This window comes from Balearica regulorum, chromosome 2 (genome assembly GCF_011004875.1).
Source record: "Balearica regulorum gibbericeps isolate bBalReg1 chromosome 2, bBalReg1.pri, whole genome shotgun sequence".
NCBI lineage: Eukaryota > Metazoa > Chordata > Aves > Gruiformes > Gruidae > Balearica > Balearica regulorum.
Window position 1 is genome coordinate 17,685,765 of NC_046185.1, and position 24,393 is coordinate 17,710,157.

A 24,393-nucleotide genomic window follows, 5' to 3' on the forward strand; every position below is an offset into this window, starting at 1 on the left:
ACCACTGGCTCTCAGAGATAGAGCATGGTTGCCGACCTATTTCTTTACTAGCATATATGTAAACTCAACCTCCCAGGTGACGTACGTATGAAAAGCACACCTTGTGTGTAGTTTTACAAGATAGCTAGTTCTGTATGTTCCCATTCTCAACATCCGTATCATCTATGAATTATCTTTCCTTGGCCCTTAGTGTTTCCATTGTACAATACATGGAGCTAAGACAGGGAATGTAGATTTTTAGGTTTTGCCTTGGAAGATGGGTATTTAAAATTTAGATAAGGTAACACAGGATTTGGCAACTTATTGACTCTTAGATCATCATTGGACTTATTCTTAAAACCATTCTGAAGACAACTAGTTAACAATTTCAAAATGATGGCAGAAAAAAGGAAAAATCACTTTTATGATGGTTTGGTAGTGTTGGAGAAAACAATCATCTCAAAGCACATAGCCTTGGACAGGAGATAAAGTATCACTTATCTTAAGATGAAGGGCTTTTAGGAATTAGTTTCATGATTCAGAAGCAGTCCTTAAGCAGTCAGGAACCGTGTGTCTGTATCCTGGAAAAAGGGAGCCGGTACATTTCCAGCTGAGAAACAGAATCCTTTAAAAAAAATAAATAAATTTAAGCATATGGTAGTTTGTTATATTTCAAAAAGTGCTTCATGATTCATAGTTTGAGTTAATTATTATGTTTCTAGGTCATTAGAAAGCTTTGCTTTGTCTGTTAAGTTTCACATGATATCCATTAAACATAAAAGAACAAACAGTTGCTGGTGTAGTGTCACAAATCAATTGAATGCTGTTTAATAATCTTCATTTCATACAAATCACCACTACTAGTGAATGAATAATGCTTTGAGATAACCATAATTGTTTAATAAATAATCTCTTTAATTTCAAAATTTGTGGTGTTATGTACAAAGCTACCAGATGGCATCTTAAAATACATCTAACTCTGTTGATCCGAGGTTTAAAAACCCCAAGTTTTAGGATTTTCATGACATGTCACTTCTAACCTTAGACTCTGATTTCTCAACTCATTCAAGAGATGACTGCTCTGGCAGACATATAAAAAGAAGCAAAGTAAAACCAGAAAGAGGTAAATGAATGGGATGAGGGCAAATTAGATGCTAACTGCAGAGAAATAACTGAATATTATCTTAAGCTACTACCTCCTTTTAATCTATAAAATATATCAGGCAAAATCTGGCATAATTTGAAATTCATATAAATGCAAAATATTCCATGAATCAGTGATGCTGTTTATATTAATTTAACCTGTGCCCAGGAGCAATTACTCCAATTTGACATCAATAGATCTACATTATTTCAAATTTACTGCAGCATTGATGAGATCTTCACTTTACTGTTTAACATTATGAATAATATGAATATTTTACAGCATATTGCAATCAGTGTCTTGAAATATATAAAGATCTTCATGATCACTAATACTGCAAATCTCCAGCATTGCAAATCTCTAGCATTGCAGCAAATGAAGGAAAAAATTAAAGAGAAGCTTTTCACATTAAGACGCTATGGTACTATTATTTCTTCCATCACCAAAATTCTTTTTCCTCATGAAAACATTACAAAATGCTAACAAATATAACCAACTTATCCTTCCTTTGCTTCTTGCAGGAAAGAGGACATTGTCACTTCTTTCACTCCCGCATTTAGAGAAAGTAGATCTCATCTGCTCCTTTCCTGCCTCTGAGAGTAACTTAGGAACTTTCTGCCTAGTAGAAATAACTGATAATCAAAAACAAGGACTAATGCTAATTAACATCAAAGAAAAATATGGACAGACAGACAGACTACAGTAATATGCTGAAGAGATTCACTTTTGCTGCTTCTGCAACCAGGCCCTCTTCTGCTGTAATCCTACTTTACATCCTATTAAACATGCTTAGAACATGGAAGTATTTGCATGTGATAGTACAAATAGCCCCTACATTAAAAAAAAAAAAAAAAAAATACCCTATACCCTCAAAATCTCTTGTTGTTGCCTGTAGAAACCTTCATGTCTGTGGCAGCAAGACAGATAGCAAGTTGCAGTGAATAAAATGTCCTGATGATAGTGAGCGAGCTAACATCAAGCCTTTGTATGTCTCAATTTATATGCAAAATCTCTAGTTTCCCGATTGCTGCTAGAAGATACATTTGCAATAATCCTCCTCAGCAGTAATTTTTCCTTAAAGATAGCACTAAATTATGGGATTGCTAAATTATTGTTATAATCTAACAATGACAAGCTTTTATAAGAATAATAGAAGTAGAAAACAGATTCCAAGGAAATCTTTAAAAATTTCACTATACCTTTATTAAATACCAATATTAAATCAAATATCCTGGCCAATTACAGTATGAGTGATTCATTCTGCCAACCTATTTTGAAATAAAAGGTATAGATTTCCTAACCTAAGATACAATGCCCTGATAATGTACTTCATTTATAATACTATGTTTTACCAGTGATTTCAGGACATTACCCCAAGTTAAAACATTTTGGAAACAGACAGGTTTGGAAAAAATGGGCTATATCAGCTTCGTTAAAAATCATTCAGTTAATTACTTAATCCAAAACAGTATATAAGTAGTCCACCATACAGTATAAAGTGTTTTCAAAGGAACAATTAAATAATATTTCCAGAATGACAAAGCAATAGATTTTGACCAAAATAAATGTTTTTGAAAGTAAGACTATTGAAAGCCAAAATGCAGACTGAGGCTAAGCCCCAAATAAACTCTGAATTGAGTAAAAAGTACCTCCGAATTCTAGGAAGATGTAATTATGAATACAAATACCAAAGCACCTTTAACAAACTAAAAGCTAATTAATTTCACGAGGTAAATATTCTTCAAATGAAAATCAACTCAAAATAGTTTGATTTTAATCAAAATAGTAATCTCCTTAAGAAATGGGCAAATTCATAGGTAAGAAATATTTTATGTAATGAAAAAAAATGGATAATCATATATCAGTGCATGAAGCATATATTGATAAAGTTAATTAACAATACAGACTCTGACTACATTTCATGCACATGATATATTTTAACGATTAATTGAATCTACTTGCCATGGTGTGCCATGATTACATCACAACCTTTAACTTCATGGAATGTTTCTTCAGAACTACCTTTTCAGGTAATTTTTTTAAAGATATTGAGGTTTTTTGTAGTATTTGTATTTAATATTTAACATAAGGAATATCTTTCCTCCAAAGTATTGCACAGTGGATTACTTACCATTTTTTGGATGTATTTCATAAAGGTGCCTGATATTTTCCATAGTTTATAATGTTAAACTGTAAGTTTAAACTTATTTTTTTTCTATTTTCTTTTTTTTTTTAATTTTCATGAGAAAGTTTTTTCTTCCTGTCTGAAAGCTTTGAAATGTTTTACACACTTTGTACACTTTCAGAGATGATCTTGAAAATTTCACAAGGTAACGTTTGTGCTTTTATTACCTTGTCTAAGTATGGCTATTATACTGAAAAACTGTAGATAGCTCAGGCTTAGTGAGACTGTCTAGGAAACAGGGAAATGCTTTAACCTCTCAGAGACTGTGGTTATGAAAAGGCCCGGGTCACCTCCAGGAGATCTCCTACTGTCACCAGAAAAGGAGTGTACATTTTCAAACTATTGGAATGAAATCTCTGTGCTTTTATGGTAAAGGCTTCTGCCTGCTTCCCCGAGCAGAGTCAGACCAAACACTGGAACTGAGATGAGGGGACTTGTCTCTCCTCTGGTCCCAAGGATTCTGCTGTTGACACCGAGTGAAGGACACGTATTTCCAGAGCGTTCGTGACACAGGGCAAGGACTATACGTGTTCTGACTGTGAGGTAGTACGTCTGGAGTAAAGGAGGACGCAGTTGCAAAAACTCATTCTTGTCTCTTAGAGAAGCTGAAAGATGATTGGTAAAATGAGAAGGAATGGAATAATAAGCTGCTTCTGACAGATTTTCTTAAAAATTATGGTTTTCCCTGCCAATCACAACTTCTTTGTGTGTCATGTAGCTTAAAAATATTTTCTCCTTTCATAATTTTATTTTTTTCCTTGAAAATTATGAAATTCATGCCTAATGTGTAATATTTGTAACTGAATAAAAATTTTACTTTTCCTTCAGTAATTTTGGTTACAGCCTATAAAATCATTAGAGAGTAAAATATTTGCCACAATTTCAAAGGCAGGTGGGTAATGCCTGCCTACTTAATGTACAATTAGCACTACAGATCTTAACGAGTCATTAAATAAGCAGCATCTTCCTTGAGAAATCAAGATATGAAAGGTCATTCAGAAAAAATCCACTATGTGAGAACTGGTAATTGTGTCACTATCCTCTATTACTATATCTTGGAAACTGTTTTCTCAGACAATTTAAAATCATCTTAAATGACTTGAAGCTAGTGCGGTTTTCACAGCAGAAAGTAGATAACCAAAAAGAGTAATACAAGAAACGGGTGATACGAACATATAGATATATGGATTTGTTTCATAAATTAGATCTCTTTTTTATTGTTCTTTTTGCAGATGATATCTTGTTGGAAAAAACTTCCAGCTGGTTAACATTCAAAAGGAAAGCTTGTGTTATGAAGCATGTCTACTATATACGCAGCATACTATATATGCGTATTCCAGTTGTTAATGGTAGGGAGATGTTTAAATGAAAACATTCTTTCTTAAACTGGAGGATATCAGGATCCTATGAATTAAAGAATTTTAAGTTGTAGAAATAGGAAAAAGATTTTAATTACATTGCCAAGTGAAGATGACATAATTATCAGCAGGTCTTTCAAATGGATCCAGTATTAGCCAGGACTAAAATTTAAAGAATGGATCCATTATCGATTAGGAATGAGTGGCATTTAGAAAAGGATTTTATTAGAAATTGAAGTGCTGTAGTTTGATTTCTTGAACTTGATATGTGGATTGCAAGGTATTTGAGGTTGCCTTGACATGGATTTCTAACTCCTTGTTGAAAACTTTCCCATTAGTCCAATTCTGAGGTGAAAAAGAACACTTCAGTATAATTTGATAGTCTGACATGTACAAATTAAAAATAGGTGTATTTATAAACAATAATTGGCATTTTCAGTATGCTACAGAACTAAAGCACAGCAGTTATCCCTGAAGCTTTCTCAATTGTATTGAAAACTGCTTCTTAAAACTGTGAACGAGAGAGATTACAATATAAATTTGACATGCTAATCTCCAATTTATCTCCAGTTTGTAGATCTGATTAACTTAGGTTTTGTTACCTTTTTACAGTAGTCAACTCTATCATAACTGTAGACTTTATACTTAAATCCTCTTGTAAAAATAACATAGGAAAGTAGAAATACACATACTGATTCCAGTTAAGAGAGTATACGTCTGTTTCTTATGTTCCAGCATATTTCCAGTATCTTTGTGGAAAGGTTGCTAATGTAAGGGAATGCAGAGTATTCCAGGACTTAAATAAGATATTTAAAATGGAATAAACCACTGCAGAAACAGAGAGATATAGAAGTATACTCAAAAGTTTCAGCTTATCTAAACACACTAATCTAATCTAACTCAATTTTCATTTTTTCTTATGTAGAGGAAAGAAAATACGTCGTAATGAAGACTTACTTGATTTTCCTTGAAACAAGCTAGACACTACAGAAATCACAACACTGTAGTTCTGTCTAGGTATTGTCATATGTCTGTTAGTAAATGATTAGGTATAATTAATAAAGAAGAAAAGGTTTTCAGGATTTCCAGATGCTCATATACTAATATGTATTAGTTAGTTGAGCCATCATTAACATCCAGAAAGTTCCGTGCCAAAATTATCACAACTGAATGCTGGGTTGAGCATTCAGGGTGCTGAGACACAAACTAAGAAGTCTGGACATCCATAAATTGCCTTGCCCCCAACTCCATTGTTTGTTTTTTTTTTTCCCCTTACAGCTTTCTAGTTACATTTACCCAGCACATTAATACAGTAAACAAATGATAACCATGTCAAAGTTATTTGCAAAAGTGCTCCAGTTGATACAAACATGTCTGATGAAAACAGACTTTTTCCCTGAATGAAAACATATCTTTCTAAACTTGTTGAAGAACAAAATAAAAAATGGACCTTTCTCCTCATTTTTCTTGTTCACCTCTGTTTTGCAAGGGAAAAAGGAAGGGAAATCAAACTGAAATGTTCAGTTCATTAGAGCCTTTCCACTAAAAATGGAAAATTAATGCTGAAAATATTTTTTGTCCGTCAATTGACTTTTTTTTTTTCCCCTTATACATTCAAGTAAAATTCTATTTCACATGATTGAACACGTCAGATACAGACCTGTGGATACATTTCTGCGTATTCCTTACCATTTCACACTGTGCTAACAGCCTACTTGTATAACATATATTTCTTTGACACTGTTTAGCTCTTGTAACATACCAATCTGTCACTCTTTAAAGAAGTTTTGCAAAGATCTCTATAAGATATATGATCTTTCAGTGAGTTAGCACCACAACGAACACTTCATAAGCTCTGTCAAACAGTGATTTATGCAGGACTGCAGCAGGCTATTAAACTTATCTTTTCCTAGAACATTTTTCTTTTTCTCAGTAAAAGCAGAGAATATTGAAAGTATTTAAAAGTAGAAGCTGAAGGGGTGTTGTTCAAGTAGTTTCTCAACGTAGAAATACCAGTAACTTCAGAGACATGACTGACATGCCTGTTTTCAGTATTAACCTGTCACTTAGAGATAAGATACCCACAGAAAGTGGCCTGCACAGATGTTTCATGAGAAGTTAATTGAAATCTTGACTTATTTTAATGATAAACCTTTCTCTCCTCTCAAATTATGATCATTTCTACTCATTCTAATGACAAGTTAGAGAGGAATGACCCACAGTAGGTAACCTGAAGGGGTGGGGCTAAAAGCAGCTGTTATTCTGGCTGCTAACGTGATCTGAGGCAAGGTTGACTACAGGAGTTCAAGATTATACCGGTTAAAAAAGGAGACTTTATAGGAAGAAAGTTAACATGTCTATGTCACATAAATTACTTTGCAGATGCTCTCCATCACTGTATCTATAAAATAAGATTAAATGCCTTTTACTGCTTATGTCTCAAACACAATTATTTTGATGCAGAAATAACAAAGGAAACTGTCTGATCTCTGCTCCTGCAGGACTCAGACTAGAAATTACAAATAGCCCTTTCTGATTTTAAAACCTCTGGAAATAAAAAGATACCCATAACAGTCCATAGCCCAGAGGCAACAGTGTACTGAATCATGTGCATTACTATATTATTTACTTTTTCACTATTAGAAAGAAAAAAAATAAATAAATTTTCACCAAGTCCCACAGAAGACAGCCTATATAAAGCAGTTCCCCCTATGCTGAGTGATAATTGCTTACAGACGAATGTTGGTACATATTCACCTTGAAAGCTCTTTCTTTTTTCAGACATTTTAAATCATATCTGCATAAGGAAATCATATGTTTCACCAGAAAATATACTACTTTCATTCTGAAAATGTTTTCCCAAATGTGCCAAGGAACTTGCCCCCAGCATAAGGCAAAGCACACAAATTTTGAGGCTCGAGAGACATTCTCTAAGAAATGCACAAGCCCATGCAGTGAAGGTGATAATAGAATGCTGAATACCAACACTAATGTTAATTCTTGCAAAAGGAAAATGATAGAATAATGCTGAAATAAACTAACAATTACAGATAACTGCTTCCCAAGTGAAGGACATCTGGGAATTCTTACTAAAAGTGACAAGGAAAGGTGGAGCAGATGGGAGAAGCAGACTTAAATGCTTTTGTGTTTGGGGTAGAATGTGCTTTTCCTCCCCTGTGGAAAGCTGACTGTTTTGGAAAGTACAATATTGTGGGTGCACAGCTCAGCACCGAGTTATAAACCAAAGTTTTATGGAATATAAGTTATTCAAAGGTTTTGTGCTTGCTCTTGATGAATGGCCTGTTGCAGATGTTTATTTATTCACATTATAATCCATTAATTTGATCTCACTGTCTTTCCTGGTTAATGAATCATCATGTAAGCAATTTGGACAAGATCAGTAATATTGTATTATTTCACCTTATGCAGTAGAGTCATTAGGCCATAATGCAATTCAGCACTGTGAAATTATCAGGCTAAGTACCATTAAAAGCAGAATCATGCATATATCCTTGACCCAGTATTTTTAAATGTTCTTGTGTCTGGACATTTTTAATGAAAAATTCATATTATACCTGAGATTAACATTAACCAAAAACCTTTTCTAATAAAAAGGACTTTATTAAGTAGCCATCTGATTCAGACCCTAAAAATATGATTGTGGTTAGAAAAATGACTCTGAGAATAGCACTTTATTATGCAAGATCTGCATTTTTTATATAGTTCTGAGTCATATCATAAACACTGAGAAAAATGAGCAAAATAAAACAGTTTTACTACTATTAGTTGTACACTTTTAATTATAAACTTTCTCTTGCTTAATATATCAGCAATGTTTTCAGCTATATTCTGAATACAAAATCCTTGAGTACAGTTTGATGTAAAGAGAAAGGATTACAATTCCATCCTGATACAGAGTGGAGATTTTATTTTAGCATTTTGATAAAAATAATTTGATTCACAATAAGACATGTTGTATTTGAGAACGTAATATTTTACTTTATATTTATTTATTACTACAAATTTACACTCTTGAGAGAATGAATACATATGAATGACAGCTATGCAATATAATAAAACATGGCTAACTGAATAAGCTGTATCATATCCATACATAGTCTGAAAGGTGTGCTGATGTATCATGAAGCATTCATGAAAATACTTTAAAAGCAAGTTTGGATTAAGGGTTTTAAATTTCACCTGATGTGCTGAGACCTTGAGACACATAAAGGATAAAGAGTTTGTGTTTTCTAAAGAAGATGTTTTGTTGAAAGGATATGATAACATTCAGAAAAGTAATTATAGCAATCTAGTCTTGACTGAACAAAGGCACTGCTTAACAACTACATATCCTACCTATTGAGCAGTAGCCTCAACGTGCCAGTTGAGATTCATTATGAAATATAAAAAAGACATCTGAAGAGTTTGGTAATGTCCTTATGACATCCCAGAAGGTTGATTATGAGCCTTTGCTTTCAAATACAGTAAGGACATTAATTTTATCAAGAAATGGTGATGCCGGAAAAACAACTGTGATACAGATTTTGGAGGGAATAATGATTCAATCTTCCAAAGGACAATTCCAAACCATAAAACTTTCTAAATTAAAACTCAATTAAAGGATTAAGGCCCACCTTTCTTTTGTCAAAATGGCTAAACCAGAAACATTTAGACAATAAGTACAAGGATACAGCTCTAAATTTGTAAACATGTTTTCTGTAAACAGTGTTGTTAAGGAATCCTTCATACCAGCAATAGTGGTGGAAACCAGGCTGAAATTTCACTGTAAGAGACAGCATGTCCTTTGCGAAAAAGAAGTGGGTAGTCAGTGAAGTGATCCAATTGCATCAAACATTTATACTTCTGACATGGCACTACAGTGTCTCCAAAAAGTAATTCTATATATAAACATATATATGCCAACATATATATACCAAGCATATGTAATATATATATTAAAAAATTGGAATTTTTTGTTACCACTGGTATATATGGAAGGATATATTTGTTACTCTTCCAGGTCATACAACAGCTCTGAATGTTTCAGGTGCCACCTAGTGCTCAGTTCTCATGTGTTGAAGTCCCTTTCGTGAGGAGAAAACTGATTTTCTTTGTGCCCTTTTATGCCACTATCTTTAAATTCCATTTTTAAAACCTGAGGGATCCACTGTAGCAGAAATATGTTTTCTCTCTTTTAAAAAACATACCAAAAGTTCTCCGGCTTCAATGTTAAGACACAATTTGTGAAGAAGGCCTGCGGCAGGGAAAACATGGCTAATAAGTCAGATATGAAGTGTGTATCCTCAGACTGTACACTGGTCAGTCCAATGACCTTTGCCAACAGGAAGCTGGAAAAGATACTTTCTTTTTACGATGAGCCAGACTCTAGTTTATAATCTTTCAGATTAGCTTTTATAACAGTTTAAGAGTCAAGTCACTAATTAGCAACACCTATCAGTGCTCGTGTCAACTCTTACATTTCTTATTAAATCTCCTTAAAAGTCCCAGCGCTTTTCCACAAAATGTGTTTTATTTCAATTTATTCTCTGCTTTCAGTACTCCTAATATTTGTGTTACGTCTTGCAAAATGGAACCCTAATTTCCATAGGAATCTAGATATGACAGTACATCAAATTTGACATATGTATCATAGAATCATAGAATGGTTTGGGTTGGAAGAGACCTTAAAGACGATCTAGTTCCAACCCCCCTGCCATGGGCAGGGACACCCTCCTCTAGACCACGTTGCCCAAAGCCCCATCCAACCTGGCCTTGAACACTTCCAGGGATGGGGCATCCACAGCTTCTCTGCACAGCCTGTTCTTATTTGTATCTATTCTTGTCTGTGAAATTTGTGTGGAGACACTGTCTGTATGATACCACACAACTTGTTTGTGCTATGACATCTTTCTTCAGTGAGTAAACTGCCTTTTCCTAAATTCAGTTAGCTTTTTCTATCTTTGGTAAATTCCCCAGGTAAGGACAGCCAGTGAGGAACAACGCAACGCTTATAAAGTACCTAACATAAGGCAAAATAAGGTGAGGCATTGAGGCAACAGTGGAATGAAAATAAATAGTACCATGAGATATTTCTTACCATAACAATTCAGAAATTGAAGATGAAATTCTTATGGATAACTCTGAAAGACATAGTAAGAAATACATATTGTGGAAGGAATAGAGATACGATATAGGGTTTAGGTTTATTTTTTATTTTAGATTGTCCTGCACTCTGGAATAATCTTTGCTTTGTAATTACAACAGCCTCTTCCCAGCAGCCTACAGAATATAGTTGTGCCAAAAAAGCGCTCAGAATCACTGCAGTCTAAATGGGACAATCCTGCTATGACTCATATATGGACCTATCTACACAGCCATTGCATGGCAGGCAGGGTGCATCTGTTTGGGCTTCATCCACCTGGGAAGCGGAACAACCACCACATGTGGCAGATACAGTACCTCAGGCTTTGGACTGTACTGATAGGGCTGAATGCTTTCAGAGCAGTGTGGATGAGGCAATCTCTGTGACACTAGCAACTCTACACTCATTTCAAAACTTCATGTAGTTTCCAATGGTCTTTCTCAGACCGTGCATTATGTGAATTTATCTTCCAGTCATACTTGGGGTTTAACTGGTGCCCTCAGCAGCTGCACAGGAATTTACTGCGAATAAAGCTTTAATTGAAGTCAAGTGGAATTTGGTAAAGGCAAATAAGCGTGCCTGCTGCTATTAACTGTACAAATCTCTTAGCTAACTATTTCGTCTTTACCTGTTTGTCATTCCCTTCAGGTAACACCTGGGGGGGGGAATGTCAGATTTAACCATATTTACTGAAGCTTATAGTCATCTTTCTGCTGATTTCACTTGGTGCTGGATTATGCTGTCGTATGATAAAGTTAGTGACTGCCATTGTCTGTTTGCATGGTCTTGCAGCTTTCTAGTGCTGTTCTGTGTCTTCAGCTGATTTAAGGAGATATTCTGAACAGGGTATTACGTGTGAAGGGAGTGCATTGGAAATCCGGGACCATTTCTTGTATTACGTTTGTCATGCTCACGGTATCAATGTTACTGCAGGAACAGAAACATTCTTGTGTTACTTGCAAAGGCGGCAAATGCAGTGATTGTATAAAAATCTACATTTCAAGTTCCCTCAGGACAGTTTTAAAAGACACCCTTACACTAATCAGTGGCTTTGCTTCAGATAATCAAGTTCCTCTGTCATTTTTTGGCATGAAAATAGTTTTAAAGGGAAGAAAAAAGCAAAATCATGTCATTCACTAAAAATTAGGCAAGAAACTATGCAATGTAATGAGCTGTATTATCTTTAGTGAACAGTAGAGACCCTCAGTGAGGTTACTATTAGAAAGATATTTGTCTATCAAGAAAGAGCAATTAAGAACAGGAGAAGAAAAAACATGTTTTAACTTGTTTTCCTTTAGCGGAAAAAAAAAAAAAATCGCTCTCAGACTTCCTCTTGCTTACCTATTTATAGACAGATACCATAATATGACAGTCTCTTCTGATTGACCCACATAAAATGCAGAAAGCAAAAGAAAAACTTTAGAGAAAGTTTTGGTTGTTAGACAAACTGTTATTTCTATTACTGCTGTAAGCAAATGTGAATTTCAGAACAGTGACTCTTCATTCTGCACATGCATCTTGAGGTGAGAGCTCTGCTGGAATCAAGAAATAACCACTTTTATTGTTGAATTACTACAAAGGAGAGACCTGGATTTTGAGGAAAGAGATTTTTTTTTTTTTCATTTAATTTCTGTTTTAATAAATCTGTATTGTTCATGGTAGATCTTTCAAAGCACTCATTTATAAAATCTCTTTCTTTGATTTCTGAACCATACATATTTATGCAGTTAAATTGCCACTTAGATATTAAGTTTTTCATTTTTTCCTTCACTGCATCAATATTGCCTACTCCAAATTTTTCTTGTGGCTTCCCTCACTCTGTAAACTCAGGAGGGACAGGTATGTATACATATATTTTGGTATGCACATAGGAAAATAATGGTATTTCTATACTCATCTGTTAATTCTTCTAGTCCCTTTTAGATCTAAATCTAGACCATGCTTACTCATATATTCAGAACAATGTGAATGAGGACAAAATAGAAAAGACACTAAGCAAAATACATGTTTTGAGAGAAAAAGCAAAAGATTATGAGATAGATAGAAACTATGCATCTAAGTTACTTTTTTAGTTTATAAAACCTTTGGAAAACTATGTGCAACTAAAATAAACTATTACAAGATTTGATATAGGTGAATTTTGGACAACTAAATTTCAGGCTACTTCATATTGTTACAAATGTATCACCTTTCCTAATAGTTGGGATCCTCGGAATGTATAGCACTCATTATATTCATACACATACTACATGCAGCCCTTCTGAAATCAGTCTTGGGTCTTCAATACCAAAGCATTCTCACTTGTCAATAAGACAAACTACATATGCCTTGCTTTTCCAAGGGATATCTGGGTCCAGCCATGTTCTAGTATTTCCAGTTACATTAAGTCTGTCCCAAAACAAAACTGGAGTGGTCCCTAGAATGACATATTTCCTGGATGATACTCAGGTTTGTCTAGCAGAGTAATTAGTGTTTGGAGTATAGACACGAGTGAACAAGCAGTCTAGGACTAGTGCCATGCAGTAATACAGGGAGATATCCAAATTGAGTGTGTAGGGATACCAGGAAGATTCAATTTCAAAAGTAACAAATGAAACAAATATTAGCCTCTATTGGGATATTTCATAGGTTTTTCAATGAGTGACTACTCATGAAGATATACATTTGATATGGACAGTGTATCTCACTTTAATTTGGGAAAAAATGGGATCATAATAATTTGTAATAGCTGTGAACAAAAACTGTGATAAAGATATGGATCAAGCCTTTTAAAAAAGTACAAAATTCTTTATGTTCTTAACTTTTTAATATCAGATTTAGTGTGTGAAGAACATTAATCTTCAGCAGAGAAAATACAAAGAGTTTCCACTGAGCTGAATGCAATGCAATGATAAGACAAATGCATTTTTTAACTGGAATATTTGCATATACTTGTTCTGGACATTTGGACATCAAATTATAAATTTCATGCTTAAACAGTTTAGGGAGTACAGGTGCTACTCTTGATTTTATAAATAGCATAAAAGAAAAAAAATCCTGACTTCAAATCTGAATTAAAGGAAAGTAAATTTGAAATTTCCACATCTGACTATGACTTGTTTCTCCTTGAGTGAATACTGAGAAAGAGTCTCAACTTCTGCCAGCCTTGTTTTTGAAAGTATTGTCACAAAAAAATTATATTTAATGTGATTTAATTTGAATAGTTTACTAATTAGTATTTATAAGTGGCTGAATTTCTGCTAATTAAGCTCTTTAGAGGAGTGTGTCCATTCCTGCTAAACAGAACTCTCTGAGGCATATTTTACCCACAGTCTTTGAACAGAATTTCCATTGACATTAATAGGAATTAATGAAATAATAGAAACTTATTGAAAATCATTGGAGGGTATTTTGATCTTGGTGTTTTATCATCATGTAAAAATATAGAAGACAAATAAGTTCATAAGTACCTCACAGCTGGAATATTGATTTAGAAAAGCATTTTGGTTTTGCACAAGCAAACAATGCACATGACTTCAGAGATAACTGACAATTAAATCTAGGACAAAGAAAATTCTTACCTGGAGAGAGATTGAAACAATTGGGACAGCTAGTTTAAAAAAGAGATGAGCAACACAATAAAAATATAAAAAAGTAGGATGGTGTAAAAAATTAAATTGTGCTCATTTTCAGAGTACATGAACAAGGAGAAGTTCAACCAAATTACAACATGGCAAATTAAGAAGGAAATACTTTTCCATGCTTCATATCATTACTGAATATCAGAATGTCACTGAAGTCAAGAATCAATGCAGAGCTGAACAAAAATTATAATCTAGTTTGGCAATTCCTGTGTTCCCTGACAGATGACAATTTCAAGGTAATAATCCATAACTTTAAATGGCAGGGAGTTGGTAGTGTCACATTTACTTTGAAAATAGATGCTACCTATCAAAGAAGACTAATGCAGGAACTCAGTGAATTACACCCCCACTTCCCCCCCCCCCAAAAAAAAAAAAAAAAAGCACTTGCATATATTAAAAATGAAAATACTCCCAGAAGAAACTAATATATTTTAAATTAATTTTCTACTTTATTATCTAGAATCAGGAACAAAATGACTTGACGGGTTGGAAGCAGTATCATACTCACTAGCCACTTTCATAATATTAAAAAGTTAATGGAAAATGCCAAGTATTCTTTTTAGATGAGTCATAGTATTGCAACTGGAAAATTAGTTTTATTTTACAAGGAGGGTGATTTTTAATTAGTGCTTTAAAATATAATATAACATCCTAAGAATATATTGCCTTCTATGGGTAATTCTTGAAGAGAGAGCAGTAAGAGCAAAACAAGCAATTTTAGGCAGTGATTGTTTAAAGGCATCACTAAGCTTTATATTCTTCATCTCAAAGGACAGGAAATCTTTTTGTGACCTTTTTACAAAGCACTAAGAAACACAGGCCTCTGTGACTTCATCTTCTTGGAGAAGCCGAAAATAAAAACACTGTGTACAAGCAGAGTTTTCAAGTTAATATAATACGATTCATAGGATAACCAAAATCCACAGGATGATAGTCTCACCTCTATTTTGAGATGCTACGATGATAAATAATAACTGGAGTGGCCTTGAAAACCTTTTAAGGATTTAAGAGAAATCCCTTTGAACAAATATGCAGGAGTCCACGGCAGTATTGCCTTCTTTGTAAAACTTGCAAGCAGATTTGAGGACAGAGGAGTTTTGTTGGAGGACAGAACACTTAGCTTGATAAAGCAGTAGTAAGAATATCAACCACTGAGGTGAGCTTTGAAGTGACCAAGATGACACAGGCTATCTTCTTACTTCTGGGTTGTGCCCTTGTGCAAGGCAATGAAAGTCAAATCCAGATCACAGAGTTTATTATGTAAAAGAAAGCAAGCAATAGCAGCAGCATCATCAGCAACTAATTTGCATATTTAACATATTCACATCAAAACATGATTGGTACAGCAAGTCTTGCAGATCAGTACATTGTTAGCATATAATTTATATACAGCATATGTATGTATAGACATGGATAGCATATATAGCATATTTATATGATGACACTGGATTCTTCCCTTTAATAACTGTTACATAGTTTTGTTTCATGGCTGGTATTAGAAATCTAATAATATATCCTAGTTCTTGGTAGTTCTTGGCATGGAAGTTTGACAAAGTAATGTATCCCATGAGCCATAGTGCTTATTTTGATAACCATTTATACCTTTTTTCTTTAACTGAGACTTACTATAACAGTTCAAATTATTTTTTCCATACTATATTTAAATACGCTAATATATATATGTGTGCCTGTGTGCACACACTCATGAGCACATCAGGTATGCAGAATAATAATTTAGTTACATGGAATTCAGGAAAAGAACTTAGGACAATACATATGTACCCTTCTGTTCTTCCATCTTTTTTTCCTTACTTTGTAGATAAGGTAAATTAGCTATGAATCCAAGAACAAGTTTACCCGATTTGCCTCTTCCCTGTTAACATTAGGCTGGTAACTATACCTGGTACAAGCTTTGAAGAACTCAGGATGAGATTATGAAATCTATCGTTTCATGTCCATTAACTAAAGGACTTCAGCAGTACATGATGGGAAATGTTGTAATCAAGCTATTTATGATGCTGAAACACAAGTCAAAAGGGTACACCAGTCAGTGTGAGTACCACCTAGTAAAACTGAACTCTAATTAATGTCCTGAGAGATCAAACTAATATCAGAGCCACGCCTCCTTTGCTTCCTCTTCCTATGTAATGAGTTCTTTGCTATCAATTAAGAAAAATATATGAATATATCTATGGCTGGAGCTTAAGGAAAACCTCATGCTTATTTTCATATAATATTCTACCTTTGGATATGTCGGTAAATAAGCAGATAGTTAGACTAAGTCAGTAATGGCTTTTCAGTGTTGAGCTGTATTTTATCCATGAAAACACACTATCTGCACAAAGTTGCCGTAATTTATGTGTTATGATTTCTTCAGCAAAATGCAGTATTGATTTATAAAAACTTGAAAAGTAATAAAAATATGTCTTTTCCAGAATTACAGAGTAGTTCCTGTGGTAATCCAGGAGTTCCACCAAAGGGTATCTTGTATGGTACAAGATTTGATGTTGGTGACAAAATCCGATACAGCTGTGTAACTGGATATATTTTGGATGGCCACCCTCAGCTTACTTGCATAGCTAACTCCGTGAATACGGCATCGTGGGACTTCCCTGTTCCTATTTGTAGAGGTAAGAGAAAAGCTGCAGTGATGTTCTTGTATGAACAACTTTAAATCTCTGTTTTAATTATTAACTTTTAGACTGTGATTAAAGAAAGAAAAGCCTTTTTGAACATTTTGATCTCTTGCTCACATACATGATGTACCTCAGCATATCCGCCTACTAATTTTTAAGTCAATATCCTATTAAAATTATATTTCTCACTTATTTTAAAATATATGTCATGAAATTATTAGAAATTATTAGAAATTATTACTAGAAACCTAGTAATAAGTAGGATATAAATTTCTCTGTTCAACATGTTTACAACTATGGGAATGTAAATTTGAGAACCATCAATACTTCTTAAGAACTGACTTTTTGTCAAGTATTAACTTGGATATTGAGCAAATAGAAGTTTGAAACTACCAAAATGATTAAGTTGGAGGGACTTCCCCTCATTCTCAGTCAGATTCGATATCTTAAGATTTCTATATAGGATATCCCTTGCATTCTAACAAATATTGTAGGTCAAATCCTTTTCCCTTGCTCACATTAGTAATATAGCAATAGTGGAGAATCCTGTTTTATGAGTAAATCTTATTTTCTGAGACTATTAGAGAGAAATAATGTTTGCAGAGCAATGAAAGGAGCTAAGCTAATAAAATGGAGAAAATATCACTACTATACACAACCAAATACAATAAAGATAGTATTTTGATGAAACACTGTTATGTCAGGCAAGCTTGAGATCCTTTTCTGGATTAACAGGTTGACTTTACAGAATGTAACATTTATATTTGTCTAAAGAATTTGATGCAGTCTTGCGGGTACTACAAAAAACATTCCACTGACATTAACATTCTGATAAATTTCTGATTTAAAAAAAAAATCAAAATTCAGTTGTATAACTACAAAAAAGTAGTTATATATGGTAAATGTATATCATTGGAAATACCATTCTGGGTTTTTTTCCTATTCTTGACTTAAAGCTATTTAATATGTTTATCCATGATCTTGAAGAAAATACAAAGTTATTACTAATAATACTATTTTCTAGTAAAATTATTTATAAATCCAGAATCTTCCCCTCCCATAAACATGCTAGTTAATACTGAAGAAGATACACAATCAAGGCATTACTTTTGGAGACAATCATAAAAAGAGATTTGATGAGAATATCTTAACTTGCACAAAACTTACACTTGCAGCAAAGTAGAAGGTTAATGGACTTCACTGTAGACCATTGTTCAAATTCTTGATCTGCCAATTTTGAAATGAATTGGCATAAAAAAAATTGTACTTTTAAATGAGGAATATGAGAGACTTGAACCTGATGCTTCCACTTACCAGTTAGTCATCACAGTCACAGTGTTACACATGTTTTCTTTTGATACAACGTTTTTCAGTAGATCTTTAGATAGATTTTGTTTTTATTCCAAGGGAATGTGAAAATACACAGTCTAAATTTGAATTGGAATGATAAGCTCCCAAAGTAGTCCTGTGGTTAAACATAACTCTAGTGTGTAAGCAGAAGACTATCACATAAGAATATGAAAAACATTTCTTTTTGTTCATGATTAGAGAGGTCATTATCTGAATAGTGTCACCCTCTAGGGGAAAATTGGAAAGTTGGAAAGGATTCAGAAAAAGAGGAAACAAGTTCTGTTAGGTTTCAAAATTGTCATTTTGTCTAGAGACCGAAGTAACTCAAGCTTTTCAGTGTATGTAAAGAGGATGAAGAGGTGACTGGATTTACTGCAGAAACTCATGCAGGAGGAAAACATTTTTTGGAGAAGACAGTTCTCTGATCAATAGCAGTGAAGAATCTAAGGGGTAAAAGCTTCACAAATAAAAAATAAAAAACCCCAAGGTACACATTGTAATAATGGTGGTTACAAATTACTGAAACGTAATTTAGGAATGTGACAGATTCTTGATTTAAGTTTTAACATCAGGCATAATGGCTTAAAGGCTTAATGCACCAAATTACTGTTAAGGTATTTTTGGTCTATGTTAGATAAAATTAACTAATTATTTTCAATAGATCCTTCTATAAGTCTATGTTTGATATCAAAACCACGTAACTTTACATTTAATACTGAGACCTTTGTGGTTCCATTCTAATGAACTTGTCCTAATTTTGTCTAATGCAATTATCCAACACAGTGTTCTGCAGAAGGTTGCTAAAGGTGATTACCCACTAATGAGCTACTTATCTCTTTCTCTCTGTTTGCCATGGAGACACTCTTTGATTAAACACTCATCTTTAAAGAGTTCCTCGGATAAATGTCTTATTGTTCCCTACCAACGGTCATTACATCTAAAACAGAGAATCCTGAGACAAACTAGTGAAGTAGTGTATAATTTTGAGAGTATATGTGTAAGAATTATTTTTTCTCAACACTAAACAACTTGACTACTGGATTTTGTTAGATGGCTAAGTCTCTTCCAGACATGCATATACTAGTTGGTCATTTTATTATAATTAGTTGGATTGGAGAAATACAGAGTCATTGCCATGACCTCGTGTTGTGGTGTAACCCCAGCCAGTAACTAAGCACGACGCAGCTGTTCGCTCACCCCTCCCCCTGCAAGGCAATGTGAAGGAGAACGGAAAAAAACCCTTGTGGGTTGAGATAAAGACAGTTAATAGGATAGCAAAGGAAAAGAATAATAATAGCAATAACAGTAATACAAGTGATGCACGAATACAATTGCTTACCGCATGTGACAGGAAAATAAAGCAATGGAATGCCCAGTCTGTTTCTGAGCAACAATCCCACCTCCCAGCTAGGTTCCCCAGTTATACCCGGAGCATGACGTTCTATGGCAGGGAATATCCCTGTGGCCAGGCTGGGTCAGCTGTCCTGGCTGTGCTCTCCCAGCTTCTTGTGCATCTGGCAGGGTGTGGGAAACTGAAAAGTCCTTGACTTAGTGCAGACACTTGTCTCATCCCACTCAGTGGGTAAGGATGAGGTGAACTTTTTAATTGTCTGTGCGGTAGTCAGGAATAACGACAATTACTCGAGAAGTTCAAACAAATCACAAATTTACCTAAAATTCAGCGGAACTACAAAAGATGGAGGTTTGACAAAACTTTTAATGATATTATCCTAATGTGCTGAAAATGAAGTTAGAGACAGAGTAACGGAGAGGAAAAGAGAGAGAGAGAAAGAGAGGGAAGAAAAGAGAAAAGATCTCACCACCCTTGGATCCAGCGATGTTCTCTGCTCATAGTGGTAGTCCTCAGGTGGTGGGCACGTGCTGGAAACTTATGTTTCCCCTTTTCTATAACCCAATGTGCCCACCCCGTAGGTGGGGGTTTGTCATCACTGGTGCAGTACATGCTCAGGAATGTTCTAGAAATGAGTTGGTGGGTTCTGGCGGTCTTGGGGGTTTCACTGTCCTCCCACCTCATGGCTGACCAAGTGATGATCTTTCACAGGCACGCACGTGCAGAAGACAAATGATCTTTGCATGTTACAGGAATAGGTGAATGGGCTCACAAGACGGTATCCTGCCTCCGCAGGTTCTGTTCTTGGCTGACATTGCCCCATTATCAGTTTATCCCTGCTTGTGTCAAGATGGATGTTTGTGACATTCACTTGTTATCAGAGCCTTACAACACTACAACTACCTAGCAACAACTGAAACCATCAGTGTGTTATCAACATTATTCTCATACTAAATCCAAACCACAGCACTATACCAGCTACTAGAAAGAAAATTAACTCTCTCTCAGCCAAAACCAGGACACCTAGGAAATGTCATTGTCTGATTTGTTAGGAAAAAAACCCAAGAACAGCATGAAAGTATACTTTATTCAATACTAATTTAAGGGGGTTTGTTTGTTTGTTTGTTTTTATCTATAGAAAATAAATTGAACAAAGCTCTGAACTTACAGCATGCTTAGATGTCAGTGGAGTTAAGGTCATAGATATCTTTAGATCATCAATGTGTAAATTTCATTGTCATCTGCCTCTTGTAACTCAGAACAAGTAAATTTGGGGAATATTTTTTTAATATTTTTTTTTTTTTAACATTCCTTTTACATTGCCTTCACTTTGAATGAAGAGATCAGGAGGTCATTCTTGTGTTTTAGCAATGTAATTCTTATGGATTGATGTCTCAATGAGGGGAATTTCACTGGAATCCACAGTGCTTCGTATTGCCACAAGCATCCACACATGACACCCTATTACATGGTTATGGTTTAAATTTGGTACATAACACTGATATATGTATTTTTTTAAGTTACATATTTTGGGGCCAAATGTTATTCATGAAGAAAAGAATTATTCCTCAAATGGCTTCCTCTTACTTTACTACTCTCTATAGGATTGTATTGCAAAAGCAGTGCATATATCTAACAATTGCTTTATTTCATATCCTGTTTCTCAGTGAACATAGTTTGAATGCACAAAGTTTTTCACCTGTCATTTGCATGTTACGACATTCATTAAAATACTGTAATTTTTATTAGATTTACTAGAAGTGCAAAAACCCCTTAATTAAAGGAAAACCAAATTGGATTTATGATGTTGTGGTCAATTATACTGTGCACAACCCATGACTAGTTTTTAAATAAAGTCTTCTTCCCTGACAAATTAATTTTGATAAGGTTGTTTTCAACAGTGAAACATGACAGCAGCTTTATCATATCACCTATTCCTGAGATAATGTTGCAGTTTGCAGTTTCTGTATAATGCAGCAAACTAGGAAAAATTTACTGATGATAATAAATTAGTGTGATTTAACCCAGCAGGTAACTGAACAATCACATAGCTGGTTACTCTACCCCCACTGCAGTGGGATGGGGGAGACAATCGGAAAAAAGTAAAACTCATGGGTTGAGATAAAGACAGTTAATAGGTCAGAAAAGGAAGATGATGATGATGATGATGATAATAACAATAATAATATAGAAAACAAGTGATGAACAGTACAATTGCTCACCACCTGCTGACTGATGCCCAGCAAGTTCCCAAGCCAGGCCCCCCCCAGCCAACTCCCACCAGCTTACATACTGAGCATGACATCATATGGTAGGGAATATCCCTTTGGCCAGTTTGGGTCAACTGTCCTGGCTGTGCCCTCCCAGCTTCTGGTGCACCTCCTGCAGAAGGCTCATGCCTCCTCACTGGCAGGGCCTGGGAAGCTGAAAAGTCCTTGACTTAATTGTAAATAAACACTCCCTAGCAACTACTAAAACATTAGTGTATTATCAACATTATTTAATAATAAATCTAAAACACAGCACTTTTTACCAGCTATTAGGAGGAAAAGTAACTCTACCTCAGCCAAAACCAGGACAATAAGGTTACATTTATACATAATATTATCATTCTTTAAAAGTTATAACAACACTTTTGTAATCAAGAAAGTATTCTGACTTCCAATATTTTTGCAGCTTTTCCTATTCCAGGGTAAAATGGATGTTGTAAAAATCTTCATTCTAAAATTGATATTTTTTTTTTTTTTTAGAATTCAGAAATTTCAAAAACAGAATATAGTTTTATTTGTATTCCTAGAAGTTCTATTAAAATATTTTCACTATTGCATGTACATATAGCTACAAAATGTTTGTCACTATAAAACTTCTGTTCGTATTTTTAACAAGAGGCTTTGCTTTTCCACTTGTTTGAATTGACATGCAGCCCACTGACTGTAGGTACTCTTTTTACATGGACAAAATATATTTTTGCTTTTTTGATTATTTATCTGGGAGGATATTGAGTTATTTTTCCATACTTTGTCATGACAGGTAAAAGCCTAAAGAGGTTCTTACTAAATTCCAAGTCTGGGAATTCTATAATTCTTCTGCAACATATATATATATATATGTACATATAAATATATAGTTGTTTCTTCCTATCTGTATAGATGTATACTTAATTTCTTCTTCTTCAGTGGATTTATTCCAAATAAACTGTATTGAGCTATTTATAAGCTCATATTTCAAAAAGTGATCTAACAGGTGTCAAATCTGAATATTAGAATATTCAGCTCACTATTGAAGTATTTTGCTATTTCCTGTGTGCAGAACCCACTGGAGAGGAAAATTTGTTAATTGCAAGTCACTGGTATAATTCTGTGATTACATACATAGATAAATGACTATACATATTTCAAGTACATGAGGTGAGTTTTAGGTCAGAGCATCTTCAAATGAAATAATAGTATACTGAAGAGTCTTGTAGAACCGCCAGTACACTTTCTTGAAGGGGTATATCTGTTTGTATACTGCCTATAATAGTATAGATTTTTTTTGAAAAAAAAAAACAACACAAAAAACCAAAACAACAACAACAAAAAAACCCCAAACTCCCTCACATAACTACAAAAAAATATCCATATAACTATGTAAGCATTTCACAGACAGATAACTTTGGTTGCAAGTAGGTAAATGATTAAATAGACCTAGTAATAAAAACAGTAAATAAGCTGACTCTATCTTTGTATCTTTGTTGCAAACTGGGCTTTGTAGGCTGTGGAGAGAACAAAGCAGGAGATAAAGTCAAAGTACTGCACTTCATGCCATGCAGTGCATTAACTAGTGGAACTGACAATATACACAGAGGAAAATAAGGTGTGCTAACTTAAAAGCAGGAATAAATTACATCTCACAGGGAACGAGCAGGTTTTTGTCTGAAGCCAGTTGTTATATACAAACAGTTGTTCCTGCTTGTTCTTGGGAAAAGCCCCTGTATAGCTGTGTGAGACTGGATTAAAAACATGTTGGATTATTTAAAGAAAGTTAAAAAGAAAACCAACAAAAATATTCTGTAGAATGATGTATTTGTATATAAGATATGTAAATTACTTTGACACTAATGAATGAGCAATTTTTCAGAGATTGTTCTACAGATCCTTTTTGGGACATTATTAATCAGTGGCTTAGAATGACCAACACTCTTATGGTTGGTACATTAAAAAATGTAAATGGTCTACAAATGGCAATGATGCTTCACTAAAATTAGAGAAGTTAATTAAGATTGGGGGCGAGGGGGGAGAGAAATGATAAAAAAGATCTACCATTTTATTGAAATAGTAGTATTATACAAATGTTGTGTGTTTTCAAGTAGAATGTTATGTGCTTTCAAGCAGGGCCCGGAAGCTCTGCAGACTAATACCCTGAATGACCTTTTTATATGAAGAAAGTTACATTACCTTTTGTTGCTTTGAATTTTGGCAATAGAAGAACTTTATGTGTTCTTTATTTTAGTTATCTTTAAAATGTGTAATTGTAAAGACCAGTACAGTCTAACTTTTGACTCCATGAAAAGTGTTGAAATTGCTCTCTAGTATATCCTACTATACTTGTCTTTTCTCATTGTATTAGTGTTATTCTCAATATAG

The 24,393-nt window shown here is 34.3% G+C and overlaps 1 protein-coding gene across 1 annotated transcript in view; it reads left to right on the forward strand.

Annotated features, from left to right (window-relative positions):
* Positions 1-24,393, forward strand: part of CSMD3 (CUB and Sushi multiple domains 3) — a 727,509-nt gene that overhangs the window by 139,119 nt on the left and 563,997 nt on the right. Inside the window, exon 4 of the mRNA XM_075743489.1 lies at positions 16,867-17,061. Within this exon, the coding sequence (XP_075599604.1) occupies positions 16,867-17,061 (195 nt within the window). The remainder of the gene's footprint in view (positions 1-16,866; positions 17,062-24,393) is intronic.